Source organism: Alligator mississippiensis, chromosome 2 (assembly GCF_030867095.1).
Source record: "Alligator mississippiensis isolate rAllMis1 chromosome 2, rAllMis1, whole genome shotgun sequence".
Classification (NCBI taxonomy): Eukaryota; Metazoa; Chordata; order Crocodylia; family Alligatoridae; genus Alligator; species Alligator mississippiensis.
In genome coordinates, this window is record NC_081825.1 from 215,753,238 (window position 1) to 215,777,139 (window position 23,902).

General features: G+C 45.8%; 1 protein-coding gene across 3 annotated transcripts; it reads left to right on the forward strand.

The window, feature by feature from the left end:
• Nucleotides 1–1,482: 1,482 nt before the first annotated feature.
• FADD (Fas associated via death domain) lies at nt 1,483–23,902 on the forward strand. 3 transcript variants are annotated; one of them, XM_059722737.1, is made up of 3 exons: nt 1,483–1,549; nt 16,079–16,387; nt 18,511–23,902. In XM_059722737.1, exons 2-3 carry the CDS (start codon nt 16,090–16,092, stop codon nt 18,786–18,788), a joined length of 576 nt encoding a protein of 191 aa, XP_059578720.1. In that variant the 5' UTR covers nt 1,483–1,549; nt 16,079–16,089; the 3' UTR covers nt 18,789–23,902. The 3 variants fall into 3 exon arrangements, with proteins under 3 accessions (XP_059578720.1, XP_059578721.1, XP_006270568.1); XM_059722738.1 differs by having other exon boundaries at nt 1,499–1,567; XM_006270506.4 differs by lacking the exon at nt 1,483–1,549 and adding an exon at nt 15,574–15,677.

A 23,902-nucleotide genomic window follows, 5' to 3' on the forward strand; every position in this document is an offset into this window, starting at 1 on the left:
TGCTGGATGAGTCCCACATGGCAAGGGAGATCATGGGGGCCATGAACCACGTAGTGCAGGGGTAGCTCATTGGGAAGGCCGGGCTCACCCATGGGTTCATGGTCACTGACAATGGGGTCAATATGGTGAAGGCTGTCCCTGATGCCAACTTTGTTGGCATCCACTGTGTGGCACACAGCCTGCATCTAATAGTGAGAGATGGCTTGGAGGGGGACAGGGCTGCTGGTGATGGCGCTGCCACCAATACTGCTACAAGCCAGCTGATTTTGACATGCAGAAAGGTGGTGGGCTACTTCCACCGCAGCATCAAGGGGGGCAAGATGCTGTGGGAGAAACAGGCAGAGCTGAGCATCCCGCAGTACAGAATCATACAGGATGTGGAGACTTGGTAGAACTCCACATACCTGATGCTCTGTTGGTGGAGCAACAGAAGGCTGTCCATGAGATGGCCTTGCTTGGGGAGATTGGGATCAGCACCCCCTGAGCAGAGCTGAGTGGGATACCATCTCCCAGATCTTGCTGGTCCTCAAGCCCTTGCTCAAGGACACTGAGACCCTTAGCGCTGGCGATGCCCTCCTCAGCCAAGTGATCCCCCTAGTGAGGAAACTGGATAAGCAAATGGAGAAATTCCAGGGGATCAATTTTCCTGGCTGGGCAGGCCGCTGTCACCAGACGTGCAGGCACTGGTGAGGCAGCTGACAGAGGGCATCAGGAGACGGCTGGATCCCTTGTGGTCCAGTACGGTCCACATGATGGCGGGCATATGCGACCTGAGGGTGAAGGGGAGCATGTACACTGGCAGCCACAAAACCCTTGATCACTGGACGCAGGTGCTGGTGAACAGTCAGGGAGGCCGAAATGCAGAGGTGAGGGGATGTGGAAGAGAGCGATCCACTTTCCTTTGCCAGCACTCCCAGCACCAGCACCAGTCAGTCTCCTCCATGCCAGCCACTGCCAATGTGGGCTGTGGGTATGGCTTCAATGCTGGGGTCCAAACACACCACACCCTAGCCTTGGGCAAGTAGTGCTGAGGCTTCAGTGGCTACCTATCTCGCTGAGGATGTGGAGCCACTGGACTGTGACCCCTTGGCCTACTAGGCAAACCAAGCCAGATATGGCAGGATCTGGCCACAGTTGCCTGGCAACACCTGTCCTGTCCACTGACCAGTGTTCCAAGTGACAAGGTGTTCAGCATTGCTGGGGATGTTGTCACACCCCACCACACCTGCTTCGATCCTACGTTGGTGGAGCAGCTGGTGTTCCTAAAGGTGAACCACCCTGTTGCAGAGCACTTAGGTGCCCTGCTCCTTTTAAAGAGTGGAAACTGCTAGGGAAAGAGCCCTAGCAGCAAGTTGGAGGCCCCAGCTGCTGGTTACCAGGGCAACCAGAGTGAGCTAGTGGCCCACAGCTAGCGGTCAGCTGACCGGAAGGGGCAGGGCCTGGCTCACATATAAACCCCAGGGCTGAGGCCAGAATAGCAGTTCCCTGCCAGCAGCTGAGGGGGAAGGAGCTCTCCCAGAGCAAGCAAAGGGGAGAGGCCTGACTGCAGGTACAGCCTCTGATACTGGTGAGGGACAGAGCACCCTTGGTGTGGCTTGGATGATGTTACAGCTGGGCAGCCTGAATTTATGTTATAGCCCAGGAGTTTGTTTACTGTTTAAGACTGGTGGTTTGGTGAGGCTATTAGGGGAAGAAGGAGGCCTCATAGGGGACCCATGGCAGCATGGGGACCCTGGTGCCAGAGAGGGTGCAGCATTTGGGGTGCACCGACCCCAGCACCAGAGAGGGCGCAGTGCAAGACAGGGCTGCAGAGAACCCGAGTGCCAGTGAAGACACGGTGCGAGACAGGGCTGAGGAGGACCAGGGGGCCAAATTGTAACAAGACCCAGACTGAACGTCAGTTCCAGCTGTGAGGCTTGGGGCATGGTAAAGGGATGGTTGGAGCCACGCATAGTCCATAAGGCTAGGGTACCCCGAAACATCCACTGCAGAACAGGACCCACAAGGCGTCCAGGAGCCCATGGGGTCAGAGTACAGCAAAACCATGTCCAAGATGACGTAAAGGCAGCTTCCCTATTATATTTACCATCAAAGACATGGTGGGCGAGAATCGAGGGTGCCCATTGGGCCAACTTGGCATGGTAAGGGGGCCTTGGGGAGATCATAGCCACCCTGCAGGACCCTGTGCCGTGACACTCCCACTGCTGGGGTTCCCCAAGCTCCACTTGCAGACAGACTGAGTGCCACCCTCCTCACTCCATCTGCACCAATTTCCTTTTTTGAGTTTTTTAAAACCTGAGTAATACCCCGCTCTCAGCTGAAGGGGGCACTAACTGCATCACCAGCCAGCAGGGGAAGAACATGTCCCTGCTGAGCTCATTACCCTGCCAGGACAAACTTGGAGGCATGGGATTAGGGCTATGGGGAAGGAGGAAGCCCCAGGTCCTGGGCAGGACTACTAAAACTGCACCCTGCCAGGGTAGGGAGGCCTAGTGGGACTGCTGGTGGCACGGCAGCCCCGTAACTGCCAGGACCAATGATCCCCTGGTGAAAGGTGGGTAGGAGGCACCATAACCTCCAGCTAATGCACGCATGCACAAAGTCCTGGCTGGGGAATGCCCAGACCTGTCCTGTCTTTGACAGGCCTGATGCTTGCTGGTTGCAGTGCAGTTGTGAGGCTCCCGGTGAGCTCAGCTTAGCTGCCTGGGATGCCAGCTTTAGGGTTGAAAACCCCTTTGTCAGCCTGAGGAAGTACCTGCAGGTAGTCCTGGATGTAAGGAATAGTAAAGAAGCCAGAGGCTGGATCAGGCCTGAGACTGGAGACAGTGCTTTTATTTGGTGTGGAATGTGCCCCCACAGGTAGTTAGGTTTTGTTGTTTTTTGATAGATTCTGGTGTGCAGTTTGTGGGGGTACTGGAGATAGTTGGCATGTCTTGTGTTTTGAGCTGTAGGAAGTTGACTTCAGTTCTGATGATGAGGTTAGGTGCTTGTTTGAATGTACAAACCACTTTTCAGAGCTGGGCCTATGAACTGCACTTCATCAGCCTCCTATGTAGTAGGTGCAGAAACTCATGGACTCAGTATAGACACTGACAGTGGAGTTCTGGCACGCTGCAACCTGCCGGACATCTGACGCCCCAGACACCTCTGCCCTTTTACGTGAACTGTTACATGCCCTTTTCCTGTTGTAGTCGTCATCGTCGTCCTGTTCCCCCCCCCCCCCGGTCTCCATTTCCATTGTCACCGTTTGGCTTTCTTGCCTGGATTGTGGGCCAGGCCAGCCTCTGGCTTCTTTGCTATTCCTTCCATCCAGGACCAACTGCAGGTACTTCCTCAGCCTGACAAAGAGGTTTTCAACCCTAAAGCTTCCAAAGATGCACTTTTTTTTAAGTATTCCTTTTTTTTTTTTTTTTCATAATACACATATAGACATAACACAAGATAAGCCATCACACACCATGAATAACATCATATGCCCAACATAACACAGCATCTTTACTTCTTGCTGTCAATTCCTTTATAAAAAGAAAGGCTCTGTGACAGTTCTGTGTGGGTACCTTTGATGCTGTTGCTGATGCTGCTGGTGTTGAGCTAGCTAAGTTATGGTACCTGTTGTCACATAAAGCGGAGGACTGGGCATCAGGCTGTAGGGGAGGAGGAGGCCTCACTGGGCCACACTGCCATGTTGTGCAGAGGCCCCAGTACCAGGAAGGGCACGTGCGCGCGTGCACACACGCGCGCGCACACACACACACCAGTTTTGCCTGTCAGCAGCTTGGGGTGTAGGGCCCAGGACGACAGGCTCCACCAGCGAGAGAGACACATAACTAGTAGGCTTCATGGCCTGGCAGGGCCCAGCACTCAGGCCTGCACTAGATTTAACCCCCCTGTGCCCCAAGGCAGACACAGCAGTTGCTCAAGCACCCACCCACATGATGAGTTTTGCCTGTCAGCAGCTTGGGGTGCATTTCCCCCCAACCCCTGCATCGATCTTCTTGAAACTTGACAGGCTTTGTGGCCTCAACAGGGGCTAGCAACCATGCAGTTTTCAGCACCCTGTGGTGTAATACATAGACGTGACAGGAGTTTTGCTTTCAAGAATTTGGGGTGCAGTTCCCCCCAAATCCCTGCACCAATGTTCTTGGAACTTGGCAGGCTTCATACTCTCAGCAGAGGCTACAATCCCTGCAAGTTCCATCCATATCAGAGCTAAAATAACAAAATTATAGATATTTCATTCATCCCCCAGTATAACCTATAAACAGATCTCCAAAGTGGCCCCAAAGCTTTGGAGCCGCTTCCATCTGGATCGAAGTGGCAAACCGATCCGGAGCTCCGGATCAGATTGCGGCCATCCAAAGCAGCCGGATCTGAAGCTGGATCGGGTCGCTGCTGACTTGCACAGGCCTAATATGAAACACTAGCTTAGAACTAGTTTGTACCTGGATCTGGGCAGTGATCCCTAGACGTATCTTGTATGAAAGGGTTTGCTTAAAGGATATAATTCCAAAATATTTTAGCTATTGCTTTTCCTTTGGGAGTTGAGGGACAGTAACTGCAAGTCTGAGTTTGCCTTGTTAGTCATTATTTCTGAATTCCTATGAGTAACTAACCTAGTCATATCCTGTGTTGCTTATGACTGCATTGATTTATCTACATTTTAAAAGGAAATAACTACTGAAGATAATACATGCATTGTACTTGAGCAGGCAGGGCACCTCCCTTTCTAATCTGATTCCAAAAAAATACATACCTTTGAGCTGCAGTGAACGTGAACTGGTGACTCACACAAAGGACTGTATTAATGCAAGAGGAAAATGCACTATTCTGTCCTTGATCAGTGTTTACACTTGGAATGGACTGTGCATATGCTTGGACTGGCTCTTGTTCTTTATGAAATAAAGGCACGTTAGTTTGCTGGTATTAACCTGCGAGCCATTTTCTGTAGTCAACACTGGACACATCTATATGAGATGCTACAGCAACGTAGTGTCACTGGGCACAAACTGTGATGCCCATGCTACTGTGCAGTAGCATCAGAAATGACCCGGGTGGTGCCAGGACTGCACAGTAACAGTAATTACTGCACAGTCATTTAGTAGGCAAGTACTAAATGACTGTGCAGTAACAACTGCACAGTCTGGCACATGTAGATGTGTCCATTGTGAATACAAAAGACCTGATTCCACTCTCCCATAAATATCAATCAAAAGTAGGTCTATTGATGCCAGTGAAAAGACACTACTGGCATAGAACTAGTGTAAGAGAACTTACAACCCAAACCCCAGAGAACTTACTTAGAATTATTTCCTTTTTTGTGATGTGAAGTTGGTCTTGTTTCTTCTCTTTATTCAACAGAATTTTTATTAACTGAGGAAGATGTTCAGAGGGCAAGATTTTTCAGTGTCTCTGAGTAAGCTATGAAATGGTTGCAGAAGTCTGATGGGGAAAAGTTTTTGTTGTTTAATAGCATCTTCTCAAGTCAAATAGCACCTCCACAGGAAAGCTGTTTAATTCAGAAGTCTTAGTAGCTTCAAGATTCACAAAAGAAAAATTGTATGCTTACTTTCCAGCCATAGTGGCTGTTTTAGCAAGATAAGTGATGCTGTTCTCCGAGTAAAGGAAAAGGCTGAAATCCAGAGGCTGAAATTCAAAGGGATATGTATGTGTTCATTTTAAAGTATGTGAGTAAAATGTTTCAAAGCCAGTACAAAAAATTATCCACTCTGTAAAATAACTTATTGTGATACACCTTGAATATCTTGTTATAACTCTCCATATGTTTGTATTCCCAACATGATAATGAGAGCCAAGAAAGTAACACAAACAGAAAAAAAACAGGTATATTGTTTCCCTTCCTGTGTTCCCTTCCTGAGGTTGGGAACTGGAGGGACAATAATAGGTGAAAGGAGATAAGAGAATTAATTGAAACCGTCTTTGGAAATTATGTAACAACATGTTAGCTTCTGAGATTGGTAAACACTCTTAGGGCACATCCAGATAAGCAGGAACATATGTTTCCCTGGGGACAAGTAGCAGCAGTACACCTTGTGCCACTGCTACTTGTCCCCAGGGAACACCTCTGCCATGCACACTCTGGCACGTGGTAGGTTACCCCAGGTGGAGTAGGGGAGGCTGGCCCCAGCAGCCTTACCTGGTGTCCTGGAGACCTCCAGCTGCTGCAGCTGCAGCACTTCTGCAGCAGGAAGCCTGGCCAGCAGCCAGATCATGGCTCTGGCCAGCCAGGCTCTGGTTGTGGGCGACGCGTTTTGCTGCCACATGTGCCGCCCCACTTTTTTTTGGCTTGGGTTTTTTTGACCCCGGGATCAGACAGGTCTGCAACACCACATACCGCGCATCCATGCTTGTCTGGACACGCCCACAGGCTCTATGCATCACTCATTTATTACGTGGTTCTAGACAAGTAAGGCTTATGTATGGAAATACCTGTCTGTTGTATCTATGACAGGCTATTCCATTAAATCCACGTGGGGACACTATTCGGCATTCAGGGTCTCTGCCTGGGGATACTAGTATATGACCTCTATAGTGCTTTAAGTTCACACCCTAGATCATTTCCCAGTAGGTTCCCTATGTAGAAAGGGCTACAGCCTTCCTGATCCTTAGCTTCTTCATATGTATAATTGATGCTATATGCTTAAATTAACAAATACAGTTTTAAAGGAGTGCAGAGTAATAATGGTGTTGTTTTAGCATGTGTGTGTATTATATTTATTTTTCTGAATGTTAATAATTATGTTGTATAATGGAAAAGTTAGTTAGAATATGAACACAAAGTCAAAATTAACAGATTTTAGCTATGAAAAAATAGTCAATTTTTCACATTTGCCCTACCCTTAAAACTCAATGCTATCCCTCTACTGCCAACACAATATAAATATGTCAGCAGTTGACTGTATTTTAACACTTCGCTTATTTCAATATTAAGTTCAAGTATCTGTTCACAACATTATTTTGTGTGTTACCTGGCCAGATATTTGATCCATTTGCAAGAGATTCATGCTGAAGTTCATCCTCTTGACTACACTTAGTTGTTTTTCCTATGGGGTGCTGTTTTTGAAATCCATGTCTCATTTTTTCTCTTCTAAATTATAATTTACATTTTTATATCCCCTTTCATCATGGACAATTTCCTGCTAGGATCTGAAAGCCTTTTGCAAATAATATATGTAAAGTACATCATCACCACATTCACCATCATCTTCACCATAGCCACCAAATGGCACACAGTACAGTTGAGTAATAGGAGGAGAAAAGGAGAAACACTATGAGATGTGTAATGTCATGCACAGTATTCATGACCTTGATATTTTTTAAGGCATCATATTCAAGTGATCCTCAGGATGATGGGTGTTTTATAAGGACCTATATATATATATATATATATATATATATATATATATAGCAAATTCATGGAACTCAAATACCTACCTTAAATGTAGAAACAAATTATGATTACCAAGCTAAATTAATTGTCTTGTCAGTCTTTTTTTTTCTCTCTGGGTTGCTATTTTGTTTCTCCTTAACCTCAACACTCTTCAATATTTCTCTAATTTTGAAAGCAGCAAAGAATCACAGAGGTATCCCTAAACTCCTCGAGAGAATAACAATTGCAGATAAAACATAGAAACAAGAAAGGCACTTTGTGCCTGAAAATTTGTCTAATATCTCTCCCAACTCTACAGTTGGTTCAACAAAAGATCCCATTAAAGAGACCTTGCTTCTCTTATGTATAACTATATATGTACTATATATGTACAACTATAACAATACTGTACTATAACAATACCAATTCCAATACATGTATAACAATAACAATACTATAACAAATAAACAGAAATAGAGGACCGGAAGAGACCTCCTGGTCATTACATCCACTCCACTGCTCTAAGGCAGGATACATATACTGGAAAGAAATTTAACTTGTTTTTGAAAAAATCTCTACTGAGATTTTTACAAATTCCTTATGTCACTTCATATTTAACTGCTTACAAATCCGAGAGGTATCTTATGGCCAACTTTCAAACCTATTGAAACATCCAGCAACAGTCTCTCTTGTTCAAGCAGCTGACAGTTGTCCTCAGTCGTATCTTCCATTCTTTGTCTGTTTTTCTGGTCCCATATAGGTTGGGTTTATTTTAAAAGACTCCCATAGTCCCTTAGGAAAAAGATGTACATCATTATAGTGATTTGCCACACTAGGCTGGAATGCAATGACTTTCACTGTCACCTCACTTTGGGCGCCCTTCCCCTCTTCCTCTTACTCATTTGTTCAGATAAAAAGTAAGTGGCTCGTGGCCAATTTGGCAAACTCCTTTTGGCAGCTAGTCCAGCTAATCTAATAAAAGCCATTTAGCCCTTTTGAAAGCACCAGCAGACAAGCTTGCATCCTTACTCAAGTTCTGTCAGACTTGAATACAATTTCTTCCTTTTAACCCACCTGCTGATTTTCTCAGCGCTTAGAATATCACTTAAAGACATTAAACACCACTGTTGAGCTTTATGGTAGAGTTATAGGTGGGTACGAGTTTTTCTAAGTATATGTTCTTGAGCTCTCCTCTATTCTGTAGTCCTAGCCTCCGGGGGTCACTTTGGATCTCCTGACAGCATGTCAGCTTCCTTTTGTGGAACAACTAGATACCAAATGCTATAAAAATCAGACTGATTTATGCTTTCACCACCACAAAGGCAAGCAAAGTAAGTACAAAGAGGGCTTGGAGTTCAAAAACAAAGCAAATATGAAACATGGACGCCGTACCATCAATACACACAACCAAACATGGTTTTCTTAGCTATGGCACCCAGCCTAATCACAGAGAGGGAGAGCAGTCTCTGACTATGTCTACACTGAAGTCACTGCTGTGATTAAAATATAGTCTTGGTGTGTCTGAGCTAGCTCTAAACTTGGGAGAGCTCAGACATGGGAGAGTGAGGGGAAAGGGGGTGGGACAGTGTTCCAGCTGTCCCAGGTTCCCTTACGGTCAGCCTAGCTAGGGCAGACAGCTCATTTCATGAGATGAGCGAGACTGGCTATCACATGAATATCATCATGGAGTGGGGTAGAAGACAAGCCATTCATTATTTACATGAGGCTCTTTTGGCCTATAAAAATGGCTCTAACCTGACATGCAGAGGAGCCTGCTTGATAGTGACAGAGAAGTCACAGTACCCACAACTGGATACAGCAGCTCAGATAACTGGCAAAGAACACTGATACCTAGATTAAATTATACTGGGTAGATCATCATTCCTGGAGGAGGCATTCTGTTTTGACACCTATAAAGAGGACCAGAATGTAAGTATTTCAGAAAGAAAAAGGTCTGCCAGATAGGCCTAGGTTGGTCAACACAAATGACTTTCCATAATTTTAATACCCAGTCATTTAACCCATGCTATTTTGCCTCAGGGAATTTCAAACAAAATGCTATAGATTTTACTTAAATATAGAGACCAGCGATTTTCAACCAGGGTGCTGTGGCACCCTGGGTGCCTTTTGAGATGCTTTTGGAGATGCTGTGGGGTGAACACCTGAATGTGTGGTGTGTAGCACCACAGACAGGTCTGCAGCACTACATACTGCATGGCCACACTCATCTGGACATGGCAAGAGATTTCAAATCTGCAGTGTTAAAAACATTTGAGACCTGTTGTTGCCTTTCTAGGTTCTTTTCAATGGAAAGATTGTTCTATTATTTTTTGTACTGCAAAACTGAATGAAAACTAGGACCTGGAATTTTCTGAGGGGTGCTGCAAGTCTTATCAAGCAATGTGGTGATTTTATCAAGGGGTCCCTCAAGCCTAAAAAGGTTGAGAACCACTAATATACAAAATGCACACAGAAGGTGTTGAGAGCCTCTGTCTCAGATAATATACCTCTTGATAGATATCTCAGCTGTACCATCTATATTATGTTAATAATAATAAACAAAATAAGTGGAGCCAAGCTGTAAAGCGCAGTTGGGGTTTCAAGCATATGGCCCAAGGAGATGGGATATCCAGCTAACAACGCTTCTCACACGGCTGGAAATTTGGCAGCAGGATGCTCAGCAGCCCTATTAGGCCCCACAGCTGGCAGAACCACTGTGTCAGTAGGGCCAGCACCCAGGGACTTAACACTGCTGCTGCTCTCCCCACTATCGTACCATCAATACACACAACCAGATCACAGGGTCTTCTGGCCCTGTGATCTGCATTCAGTTTGACACCCCTGCTTTACAGAATTACGTCCAATACATATTTGGGGCCTGCATATCTTGTGGACTAACACTTAATAGAAATGTACAAAGATTAAATTCAACCTCCTATTTCTGCCCTCAGACTGCTAGGAGATTCTAAAGGACAGAAGAGTCATTAAGTGTTTTAGAAAGCTTGGAGCTCCCTCTGTTGGATCTTATAACATCATTAATTCATAAAAGCTAGAAATGATTTGATTATGTAACGGGGTCATTCTCTAGTCTTAATTACTGAGAAACTTCCACTGAAATCTGAGCTGTTCAAATAAGCTGTTTCTCTTAAACTTTATTTTGCACATGTAAAAGGTTATAACGGTTGCCCATTGGCAGACATTTCCTTTACTAAATCCTGTGATCCAGGTCAAGTAGTCTAGACAAAAGCAATCTGCTTGCATTTTTCATCTGTGGACATGTTAGACTAGAGTTAAAGACCAAATTCAGGCACACTAGTGGGTGAAAGTCCACTGTGTCTAATTTCAATGGTGAGCCTAAGGATGTTTAAATGGTAATAATTACTACCTTCTACCTCCCTCTGTATGTTTTACAACTTAAATTTTCCTGAGGTTTAGAACTCACTCCAGAATTCACTCCTTCACACATCAGTTCTGGATTTGATGACTAAATTTAAGGGAGTCTGTTGGAATGTGAGTTTGTTAGACTGACTTTCTAGGAGGCTAGAAAAAAAAGGTGTATATTATGCTGTTTTTAGGCTCTCCTCAAATGTAGTTTGGCTCTACATTTGGCTCACTGATATCATCAAGCCTGAACTGAGCTCCGACTATTATGTTTCTTTTCTGGGACACTGATGTTTGATACCTTCATCTTAACTTATATTGAAAAGTAAGCTGATATAGTAAGACAAGTTTCCTTCTGATCTACCAGAGTTTATACTATTTGTTTCTGAGCCTCATACCATATACGCTAGGGACTGACATTCAAAAAGCCTGAGCCTGAATTGATTCTATCTTTGCAGGTTAGACTAACCTGCAAATTTGAACCAATTTGGAGGTGGATAAACATTCCCTTTTCATTTCAGAAATTCAGTCACATGCCAGCAGTAACTCAGGCTAGAAGCTGGGGGGTGCTGGAGCAGCCCTCCGTCCCCTGTACAGAGTTGAGCTGTGTGGGGTGTGGCCAGGCCTGGGCATGATGCTCTGATTAGGGAGGGGTTTAAATCCCCACCTTGGCCTGCACCATCTCAGGCTTTTCTCCCCGCTCACTGCTCAAGGGGTAGAAGTGTTGCCAGACCCCAGCCCCGGGCTAGCACTCTGAGGCAAAACAGGGGTGTGCAGTGCATGCATCTCTTGATACTGAGCTTTTCAATCTCCCTCTCCCTGTCTGCAAACCTGACAGGGCTGCAAACCAGCAGGGGACTGATAAAACCACAATGTCTATCAGCAAAACAAAAGCCTCTCAAGCTCTTCTTAAACAGCTTTTTCCAAGGAAGGAACAGAGGGACATTATGAGCTGACCTGTTGATTAGCTCCAAAAAGTCCTAAGCAGACACTATTCTGTCTGCCTTTGTCCTGTCTGCCTGTCCCAGTGAAATTAGAGACACATATATGCAGACTTCTCTCAGCGTTAGCTAGCATACCACATGTTTAGGGTCCATAGGTCTGGGGTCTGTGCTGTGGGAGATGAGAGGTAGGGAGGTGGGAATCCCTGCTTGAGCAGAGAGCAGTGAGGGAAGCCAGGCAGACACTGCTGTGCCTGCAGACTGCTCTGGCACTCTGGCTAGGGAGGAGAGGGGCAAGGAGAGCCTGTTTTCTGGAGCAGAGAGCACAACCTAGCCCAGCACAGCCCAACCCAGGGCTGCAAAGCATCTGGGATGCTGGGGGACTCTAGTTTAACTTAAACCAGGAAGAGGTCTGGGACAGACATCACATAAACTGGTTTGACCCAAATCAGTTAAGTCTGATACTACATTCAACCAGGTTTATCTTAAACCAGTTTCAGCCATTTTGAAATGGGCTTATGTGCACTGAACTTATGTTCTGTTACAGGGTTAAACCAGTTTCTGATCATTTAAACTGGTTTGTGTGTAATGTCTGTCTCTAGCCATAATGCCTTACATTCTGAACCTAAATATTTCAGATATTCATGCTGCAAATGCATATTTCCTTCTTGACCTCACCATATCACCCCACACTATGTTCTCTTGCATTTCTGATTAAAGAATCATCAGGACTAAAGAAAATAAGTCTGTAGTCCATCCCTTAACAAAGCTTAGTATTCTTGCCTAGAAGAAGTCCCATCATGTCTCTAGTACTCAGTACTAATTCTTCTCTGCAATTATTAGCATGGTTCTCCTCATATGAACCTACTACTGGTTAACTCTCCAGTCTGCAGCATACAAGCTCCCATTGGAACTGCCTTTTAATGAGGTCTGACATTCCATCCAATAGAGGGCAGCTATGATACCTCTAAAACTTGATTTAAGAAATCAAGCCACTCTCCTGGATCAGGACCACAGGTGCAGAGAAAAATTGAGAGACAAGTATCAATCCTAAATTTGGGGATTAGCAGCAGGTAAGGTTAAATAAGATTTCACTAGTACCATGGGTAGGAAGGTTTAAATGGACAGTTTGGCTGGACATGATTTGTAGGAATTGTAATATTTTTGCCACAATATGATTTTTGTTCTCCTAAAGCTGGAGCGTGAGCATGAAGATGTGGGAGGTACTGTCATGGGATGGGGTCCTGCAGGATGGCTGTGAGCTCCCCAAGGCCCCCTTGCCGTGCCAAGTTGGCCCAATGGGCACCCTCTATTCTCTCCTGCCACATCTGATTGAATGATTGAGAGGGAGGCTGCCTTTAAGTCCTCTTGGACACTGTCTTGATTGACTCTGGACCCCATGGGTTTCCAGACCCTGGTGGATCCCGCTCCAAGATAAATGTTACAACGGGTGTTTCGGGGCACCCTAGCCTTATGGGCTATGCGTGGCTCAAACCACCTCCTTACCATGTCCCAAGCTTCGCAAATGGTACCGACATTGTTTGGTCTGGGCCTTGTTATAATTTGGCCCCCTTGTCCTCCCTGGGCTCTCCGCAGCCCTGTCTCACTCTGCGCCCCGCAGCCCCACCAAGGGCTGCGCCCTCTCTGGCACCAGGGTCTGTGCACCCCAAATCAGAGTCCATGCACCCCAAATTCTGCACCTTCTGCTACCCACACTACTGTGGGCCCCCTATGAGGCCTCCTCCTTCCCCTAATAACCTCACCCAAACCACCAGTCTTATACAACAGCAAACAAAACACAAACCCCTGGGCTATAACATAAATTCAAACCATCCGGCTACAACATCATTCAAACCACACTGGGAGCTACTCTGTCCCTCAACAGTATCAGAAGTTGCTCCAGCCTCTCCCCTCTATTTGCTCTGGGAACTCCTTCCCCCTTGGTTACTGGCCTCGGCCCTGGGGTTTATATATGAGACAAGCCCTGCCCTTTCCAGTCATCTGACTGCTGACAGGTGTGGGCCACTAGCTCGTTCTGGCTCCCCTAGTAAGCAGCAGTTGGGGCTTCCAACTCACTGCTAGGGCTCTGTAAAGGAGCAGGGCACTCTAGTGCCCTGTGACAGGTATGAAAGACAACCTTTGAGTTTGTATAGATTAAACTGTAAACTCTTTGAGGGCAGAGACCATACTTTCTTCTGTATTTTGTACAATGCCTAGTAAACTAAAGGCTGTGCTGGAAACAATTATGTGATGTGGGAGATGCAAGCATTGAAAAACCCATGAAGGTTCACAAAATTGTAATAAAAGAAAATACCAGCCATAGGTCCTTCAAAGTATATAATAGCAACTTCCCTTTAGAGCTTTGGGACTGTAGTAATATAGAACTAAGTCTGAGCTACCACTGAGCTATTACTTTTAAGAGAAGTCCCTTTTAAGAATAGGCTTGAAAATATTAATTGATTACTAGGATTACAAGCTTGTCTTGTTTGTTCGTGTTTTCTTAAGAATCGTGGGCTATTCACAGTTCCCAGTGTGCAAGATTAACCTTTGAAGCCAATGGAGCCCATAACTGTAGGTCCTTTGCTATTCAGGGGAGCTTCGTATCAATTCACTGCTGTGTGTGTGTCAGGGCTCATGCTCATGCATCTGGTTCTACTGATGGCCTACAGCTGAGTTGATACCTCTGCTGACTAGCCATTGTAACCTCTGGCCCTAAGAAGGGCAGAACAACGTGGACTGTGTGTGGGATAAAAAAAAAAAAAGACTCCTATATTCTGATCTTGACTTTTGACACCACGTTCTTTTGTCAATCTGCCTCCCCATTTTCTTTCAGTGCTTCATTGTCCTGTTTTGTGAAAGGAAAATAAGTTGGTCTTGCAGATTTATGTGCTGATTTATAAATGTAATGATTGTTAAACACTCTAAGAGTATTAAGTTTCACCAGAACGGAGAAACTCCTCCAGCAAATGGGCTGTAGGCCTGGGCTTATTTAGTCACATCATCTACATTTTTCAAACTATGTTGATTTTCCAGTCCCTCCTAACCCCTTAAGACACACAACAACAATGACAACAATAGCAAAAAGAGCTAGTTAACACTAAGCATCTTTTACAGTAGGGATAGTTCTTAAATTGTGTTTATTACTAATAGATTATTTGACCAGTCCCCCATAGAATACACCAGTCTGTATTTGCTCACCAATTTTTCCACCTTGTCAAAGCCCTAAACACTAATCTGCATAGGAGGCTCTGTTGAACAACTCCAGCATATAAATTTAATACCAAGTATCGTGAGCTACAATCTAATTACACCTAACCAAATGCATTTCCCTCCTCCTGCAGCACTGGACAATGTCAGTACATTTCTCAAGGGCCAGGCTAGCTACTGTGTTGCAGTTCAATCTCACTTAAGATCCTAAGACCTGAATGTGACAAAACTACACTCATTATTCTGTAACAGTTAGTGCATGTTAATGCAACTGACTTTAATGGAGTTACAAATCAAATATAAATTTGGCTCCCTTTCCAACTGTGAACTAAAATTTCAGTGTCGCTACAGTATTGGCTTACTTTTATAGTCTTTTCTTTTTATTGGAATATTAGTTAGACCTCATAAACAAAACTCTTCCTCTTAGAAGGAGGAATTAAACACACATGCAATCCTTTATTGTGCTGTGTTGTTTAACTGAATTGTTTTACTTTTTCATAATAAACTATGACTCTGGATTCTCTTTGTTTTTTTTCCTTTGGGGATACAGTAGGTGAGTAGCTGTGCACATATAAGGTTGGTTAGAGCTGTACACTATTGCCATCTACTGTTCCCTGAATAAAAGAGCAGTCTTGTTGGCTGAAATTCTCGTATCACTCATTCACGTAACTTCCTGTGAAAGGCTCGCCCTCGGCACAGCAAAGTTTTTCTTCACTGCAGTGTGGATCTCTGAATCAGGACAGTATAGAGTAAACCAGGAAGTAAGTAGCAAAACTTCTGAAAGAAAGTATTTTTCCTTCTTGGCAGCATATTAATTTTATCCAAAAAAGGGTGTTGTTGAGTTTCCAAAAAACTGCTTGGAAACTTCAGTATTTTGCTATTTACACAGATTAGATGAATTATGAAAGTGAAAGTAAGAATTGACTGCAGGAGAGAAGCATTTAACGTTAATTGTTTTCCAAAAGTCCATTGTGCCAATGAATTATAGTTCTGTTTTGAAACTTGAGTTCTTCAAAAGAATTTGCATATGCAATTAAGGTTTTCTTTAATTCAAACAACCTATTTCCTGCAAATGCTTGTGAGTAGACAACTGGTTAGACTTCCTGTTTATTTTCTTCAACACACTAAACATTTTTTTCCCCTAATGTTCATTCATTTGTAGGGCTTGTCACCATGGACCCATTTTTATCTCTGCTGAATTCAATTTCTTTGAACCTATCTGACGGTGATCTCTCTTCCCTTAAATTTCTTTGTCGGAACAAAATAAGCAAAAGGAAGCTTGAATCAGTCAAAACTGGAAACGATCTTTTTGCCATCCTTCTTGAACAGCAGGAGATTACAAGTGATAAGATAGATTTTCTCCAGTTCCTGATCAAAACCCTTAAAAGAGATGATCTTGCAATGTGGCTAGAACAATTTGTAGAAGAAGGAGAAGGCGATATTGTTGATCAACCAGATATCAAAGAAAAACGTAAGTGGACACACTTTTTTGTCATTTTGCATAATACTGTACTTTTTTTTAAATATCAACATATTTTTTAACACATACAAAATGCTTAAAGATATAACATTGGGTCAAGCCATGGGTCCATCTAGCCCTGCATCATGTATCTCAGTGGCACAAAGCACTGAAGTGGAGAGTATGTAGGGCCTATCCAAATTAATCTGTCCCTTTCCCTTCCCTTAAAAAAGGGGTTTTCAACCTCTCTGGATCAGTGTACCCCTGGCAGTCAGACACAGACCAGTGTACCCCCAACACTATGTACAAGCCTCCCCCGCTCACCATGTCTGGCCAGGTGGGCAGTGGCAGTGCGGGATGGTGCATGGTGGCACTCTGTCCCGACCCACCCGTGCATACTTCCTAGGGCCTTCTCAAGTACCCCAGGGGTATGTGCATACTGCCTGTTGCAGAGCACTTAGGTGCCCTGCTCCTAAAGAGGGGAAACTGCTAGGAAAAGAGCCCTAGCAGTGAGTAAGGAGCCCAGCTCTTGATCACCAGGGCAACCAGAGTAGTTAGTGCCTATACCTGCCAGCAGTCAGCTGACTGAAAGGGGCAGGGCCTGGCTCCCTTATAAACCCTAGGGGCTGAGGCTAGGAGGGTAGTTTCCTGCCAGCAGTCAGGAGCTCTCTCTGAGCAAAGCTGAGGAGAGGCCTGACCGCAGGTACAGCCTAAGCTGGGTAAAGGATGGAGCATACCTGGGGTGTTTTAAGTAACATGGTTATAGCCGGGCGGCTTCAGTTTATGTTATAGCCGAGGGGCTTGCGTTTTGTGTACTGTTTGTCACCGGTGGTTTGGGTGAGGCTATTAGGGGTTGAAGGAGGCCTCATAGAGGACCCGCTGCAGTGTGGGGACCCCAGCGCCAGTGAGGGCGCAGCATTCAGGGTGCACTGGCCCCAGCTCCAGAAAGGAGGCAGTTGAGAAGCCCCAGAGAGGGGGCATTGATGAGAAGCCCCAGTGTGGGAGTGGTGAGCCCCAGAGAGGGAGGCAGTTTTATTGTGAGAAGCCCTAGAGAGGGGGTAATCTTGGAGAAGCCCCAGGAGAGGGGGCAGTGAGGAGCCCCAGGAAAGCGTTGGTGTGCCAGAGAGGGCGCAGAGCAAGATAAGGCCATGCAGGGCCCAGAGAGCACAAGAGCGCCAAATTATAACACGGCCCTACCTGAACAATGTCAATTCCAGCTGCGAGGCTTGGGGCATGGTAAAGGGGTGGTTGGAGCCACACATAGCCCATAAGGCTAGGGTGCCCCAAAGCACCCATTGCAGAGCAAGACCCACAAGGGGTCCAGGAGTCCATGGGGTCAGATATTACAACAAGCTGTGTCCAAGAGGACGTAAAGCAGCCTCCCATGTATTTATTCTCCATCAAAGACGTGGCGGGCGAGATGTGAGGGTGCCCTTTGGGCCAACTTGGCATGGAAGGGGGCCTTGGGGAAATCATGGCCATCCTGCAGGGCCTCGCGCCGTGATCCTGCCAGTTGACAACACCTGTCTTAGAACATTTAGAGGCCTAGAAAGTCCTAATTTGGCAGTTGCAGTCTTACTATCATGTTTAATAACTATATTGTGGGGTAACTCTTTGGACAGGAGTTATTCTTTGCATTGTAAAAAATGAACATGGATAATGCTTTAAATGGTTGGAAAATTTGTAATGAAATTCATCCCTGTGCAGAAGGCCAGCATGACACTTATTCAAAACTTCTGTCTTGCTCAGCCTTAATGAAGACACCAAACTGTAATGTTTTCTCTGGTGCTAGGCTAAAGAGAACTCCAAAACCTTCTGCACTGGCCAGCAGAGCTGACCCCAAGCAGAAGGGTAAGAGTGTATACATTAAAAACAGTCTTCCAGAGAGTCCTAGCAACACTGATGGAAAACCTTTTATCTCTGAACTTGAGGCCTCTGGAAACTCTATCGTGTGTGAGGAGTTTTTATATTGGTATCAGTATATTCCGTGACTCCATAACCACAGTGTAATTGTTAATATATATACACCTGTGCATACCTATAATACAATAATTAATAGAAAAAGCACATATAAAACATTTCTTTAAAAGTCATTCTCTTGGCATAAGCAAAATTTTGCCATTTTGTTTTTTCAGGTCAGCTGAATGCTGCCTTTGAAGTCATATGTGACAATGTTGGGAGAGATTGGAAAATGTTGATTCGAAAACTTGGAATTTCTGATGCAAAAATCGATAGAATTATGACAGCCAACCCTTATAATTTGCAAGAACAATTGATGCAGTCACTTCGAGAATGGCAGAAATGGAAAGGAAAGGAAGCTAAGGTTGCTGATGTAGTAAAAACCCTTCGGGATTGTAAAATGAACCTTGCAGCAGACAAAATCGAACAGGAACTTTCAAAACTGGAGATATGAAACTGAATGAAATCCATACAAAACCAGTTTTAATGATGTATTTGTTAATCCAGAGAATGTGGTGCAAAGTGACGGAGTACTGCCTAATCGTCCAAATTGGACCTGGGCTCTTTTGGGTTTTTGTTCCTTTCTTTGCCATTTGCTTAGAGCTCCTAGTCTGAATTTACACCCCCGCCCAATATCAGAAGATGCTAATTTGTTTGGATGCTTCAGTTTTTGATTCTCACCCTGAGACTATTTAACTGATTTTAATTTTTTTTTTTCCAGCAAAGGATAAACACTCTGAGAAACCTTACATTTTCCCAGGTTAGGTGCCTAAAATCAGTAGTATCTTCTGAAAAGTCTGACCTTTGCTTCTGAGTATTTCTGGTACTTGCATTCCTGCATAGGCACTAAATTATGAAATTTTTGCTTCCCACTGCTGCAAAACTGGAATAGTACTATTAATCGATGGTGCCCATCTCAAAGAAAAATGCCGTGAGCCTTAATTAAATAATTCTTATAAAGGGTTTTGTATTTCTTGGATGAAGGGCTTCCTCTATGCAAAAGTATCTTGACTTTTGTGCATTCAAGAGCAAAGTTTCAGTTTCTTTAATAGCCATATCTCAACCTACCATCTTATTCAAGGAATTTGCTTTTTATTTCAGTTGCTTTTAAATTTTTTACCTTGAAACATATACTCAGGCCGGCCGCTGTAGGAACAAGAACGTCAGATTTCTTGGGGTTTTTTTGTTGGGTTTTTTTTTTTGTCCATTTTTGTATTAAATCTGTGGTGCAGCATATGCCTAGCACCCTCCTTTGAACTATGAAACATCTCCTGCCAGATATGGTAAAGTAAGAAGTATCTTCTGACAGTTGCTGAAAGTCCTCATTTTCCACAGAAGGATACTACACCTCCATAGCACCAGGTCTTGAGGTTTTGAGTGGGAGGAACCTGGCTCCTATAGTAACTTTCCTTACCTGTAAGTGGGTTTGTTTTCACAATAAAGTGCCTGAACCAAAGATTTTTATACTAAGTGCTTTCTCCCACCCTCAAAGTGCTGTCTCAACACTATGAAATACACAGATTCAAGGAACAGCGTTTAAAATGCCCTCCTGAAGCACTAAAGCTTACTTCCTGTGCTTACCACTCTCTCAGGACTCCCTTCAAAATCATCACCAGAGGAGTGGTGTCCTGTGAGGGGTTGCTCCTTTTGATTCTACTCATTTTGGAAGCAAAGGATCATCCCATGGGGAAACTAAAAAAAACAATATTTCATGCTTTCATAACTAGCTTCTTTTGCAGAAGAAAGGAATGTTACCAAAGGAAATAACAATCCAGTCCTCTATAGTTTATCTATGGGAAGATCAGATCTTTCAGACACGTGGCTCTCACTGAAGATAGCTCTGGATGCAATTCCTTTCTCATGAGCTTTCTACAATTCTTTTTTCATTCTGCTCCTTTACAATGACCTAAGCAGCCCACAATTGAGAGGCATCTGAGCAAGGGCAACTTAAGGTAATACAGCATCTTCTACAATTTAAAAATGTAGCCCTAACCCAAGCTCATTAAAACTGCGTCTTCTTTAAAAGCTACTGTGCCTAATTCACTCTTATTTTTGTCTAACTAAACAGCTACTATACAGATGTAGATCCAGGATTTCCCAAATCAGGGTGCAGGAGCAGCAACCCACACTGCCCTGGTGGCTGAAACTCTTGCTCCCAGCCTCCTCTGCCCATACCAATGTGGGCAGACCACCCTTGGGAGCCTCCAGGGACAACTCTAAGTCCCTAAAGCAGGTGAAAATCCCCCTTCTTCTCTTCCTCAGCCTGCCACTATTGGTTTCCCTACTGTTCCAGGGGTGGGGGAAGCATCAGAGCTGTTCAGGGACTGGGCTCATCTAGGGATGGGGACAATGCCAACAGCCTGGCATAAAAGTAGTTCCCCTCTCCCTGACTCATGCCTTGGAAGCAGGTACAGAGAAAGGGATCTCCCCCACCCACCTGCAGCTGAGCCCAGCCCACATGCAGCCCAGTTGGGGTGGACATAAACAGCTCTGGTGCTTCCCATGCCCCCAGGACAGTGGGGAAAGCAACAGCATCAGGTGAGGAGAGAGATCTTCAGCTCCTTTAGGCTAGGGACAGAAATTACACGTGAACTGTTATAAGTGATTGGAAATCGGTTCAAGTCTGTAGCACAGCAGGGCTAGGGACAGACATTCAAGAATCCAGAGTCTGAACTGATTCAACCTTTGCAGGTTAGTCTAACCTGCCTAGGCTGAACCGGTTTGTAACAGGACAAACATTCTTTCCAGACTGAGGCAGGCACATGACTGCAGTTGTTCAGGTCAGGCACTGGGAGGTGCTAGAGCATGCCCTCGGTTGCAGGGAAGCTGTGCTGGGGAGGGGGCATGGCCAGTCTGAGCTGAACTGGCTAGAGAGGGGTTTAATTCCTCCCTCTCTATCCCACTAGCAGGGATCTGAGCCAGGTTGGCCAGGTGCTCCCCTCTGGCTGCTGCAGAAAGGTGGCACCATGGTCCCCAAGGCAGAGGGGGGCAGAGAAGAGAGTTAGTCTTCCCTCTACCCCCACTGGCAGCTGGGTCTCCCTGCCATTGCTGCCGTGCTCTCTGAATAGACCCTCTGCTGTCCTCTCCACCAGATGAGGGAGGGAGGAGAAATAACCCCTGTCCCTGCACCCCCGTCCCCCTCCAAGGGGCACTGCCGGTCGGTATCTGACTGCTCCCCTGCCCTGCTGCTGCAGCGGGAGGGGGAAGGGCCCTTGGTGGGGGCAGCAGTCCCTGTCATAATGTGGGGAAGAACAAGCCTCTTCCCAGCGGGGGTGCTGAGCTGCAGGGCCAGCAGAGCTGTGGCAAGCTGCATGCAGCAGCACTGGAATCCAGAGTGGGCCAGAGCCTTGCAACCTCCCCTCCCTCTCCCCCCATAGCACTGTTGCACTTTGCAGCAGCTCTCCCAGGCCCAGAGAGCAGCCCCCACTGGGAAGGGGCTTGCATTCCAGGAAGCCATGGGAGGCTGTTGCCCATCATGGTCACTCGCTGCTCCAGCTGATGGATGGGGGTGGAGCCTGGCTCCCACTGCTCAGTCTCTAGTCGGGGCAAGACCCCTCCCGGCAAGAGGGGATTTATTCAGCTACTCGCCTCAAGCACAGGCTGAGCGGCAGCTGCCGCTGGGCTGGGCACAGCCCGCTGTGCTGCCAGTGGCCAGCGGCCCTGAGCACAGAAATGCTCCTGGCACCACAGTGGGGTCTGCCTGGCCCAGCCACTGCCATCACTCTGTGCTCAGGGCCAGCCCCCTCCTGGCAGGAGAGAGCTTATTCAGCCACTGGCCCTGAGCTCGGGCCAACTGGCAGCTGCAGTCAGGCCATGCAGACCCTGCTGCAGTGCCAGCAGCCTCTCTGCATCTGGCCCTTTCCAGCCCCGATGCTGCTGCACACAGTCTGCCACAGCTCTGACAGCCCTGCAGCACAGTGCCCCCACTGAGAAGGGGCTACTGTCCCCAACAAGGGCCCTGCCCCTTCCCACCGCAGCGGTGGAGAGGGGGCATGGCTAGGCAGGGCCCCTGGGGGCAGGGGGGAGGAGCATGGAACGCAGCAGCAAGGGTGGGCAGACCTGGCTGCCAGTGGGGGTAGAGGGGAGACTAACTCTCCTCCCTGCCCTCCTCTGCTTCAGAGGCCATGGTACCCCTCTGCTGCAGCAGCAAGGGGGGAATGCCCAGCAGACCTGCCAGCCTGATCGAGATGGGGGGAATTAAACGCCTCCCTGGCCAGACCCCTGCCCCTGCCTGTCTCTGTTTGGGCTGCAGATCAGAGGGGTGGGGCCAGCCTGGAGCAGAGAGCCCAGCCTATAGAGCATGCCAGGATGCTGGGGGTCTCTGGTTTAACTTAAACCAGTAAGGGATCTGGGACAGACATTGCATAAACCAGTTTGAGCCAAATCAGTTAAGTCTGATACTACATTCAACCAGATTTATCTCAGACCAGTTTCAACCATTTTGAAACTGGTATATGTGCACTGGATGTCTTTTCTTTTACAGGTTTAAACCAGTTTCTGATCACTTAAACTGGTTTGTGTGTACTGTCTGTCCCTAGCCCAGAAGTTCAATGTGTATAAACTGCTTTCAAAATGTCTGAAACTGGTTTAAGATAACCTAAATCAGTTTCTCCATCTATCCATCCAGGTTAAGTCAGTTACTGAATTTCTGTCCCAGATCCTCTCCAGATTCAAGTTAACCCCATCATCCCAGGATGCTTTACACCTCCCCTGCAACCCCCTTCCCCCCCCCCCTCCTTGCAGGGCGGGTGGGCTAGCCTTGACCCAAGCTACCTGCTCCAGGCAAGTAGGGAGGCATGCTCTAGTGCCACCTAACTTCTGGCCTAGGCCGCTGCAGGTATGTGACTGCATTTCTGGAATAAAAGTGAATGTTTGTTCCATTGCTTATTGGTTAAATCTATGCTGCTTAGACTAACCTGTGAAGATTGAATTGATTCAGCCTCAACTTTTTTAACTGTCTGTACTTAGCCATAAGGGCTTTAAAAAGTCCTCAGAAGCTCCTGTGGTGTGGTCCAATCCAAAAGGGGTGTGCAGCCCTACCCACTCTGGATCCACTCCTGCACTAAGTATCATAAGACTGAGAAAAAGTGGTAGAACGGGTGTCAACATAAACTATAACAAAAATGACAAGTGTTCTACAGAAATTGTCACAGGCTTCTCAACCTTTTTCAAGGTACTTGGTGCACCTGCTTCATAAGCTGACAAGGTAACATTTAATTACAATTATTAGAAACATTTCAATGTGTACTCCCTGTTTGCACTGCAATATTACAAAAAGCCTACAGACCAATTAAAGCCTGTCTTAAGGAATTAAGTAATGCACAGCCTTCTTCGTTGGCCTTCTTTACCAGGGCAAAAAACATCATTTGTTTTGTGGAGTTAATATGACTGCACATCCAGTCACCCAACAACTGCCATGTTTTCTGAAGAAATTATGTTTGGCTCAAATCTGCATGTGCTTTAGAATTTGTATACATTAGGTGCACTTCATAAATGTTGTTTCTTTAAAAAAAAAAACAAACCTCACATTTTTAATAAAATGGAAGTAGAGCCTGTATTGAAAGTTGA

Excerpts from the sequence above, each read along its gene's own strand:
- FADD (XM_059722737.1), top strand. The coding sequence starts at position 16,090 with ATGGACCCATTTTTATCTCTGCTGAATTCAATTTCTTTGAACCTATCT. Across the intron at positions 16,388-18,510 it reads ACCAGATATCAAAGAAAAAC|GTCAGCTGAATGCTGCCTTT; the intron begins GTAAGTGGACAC and ends TTGTTTTTTCAG.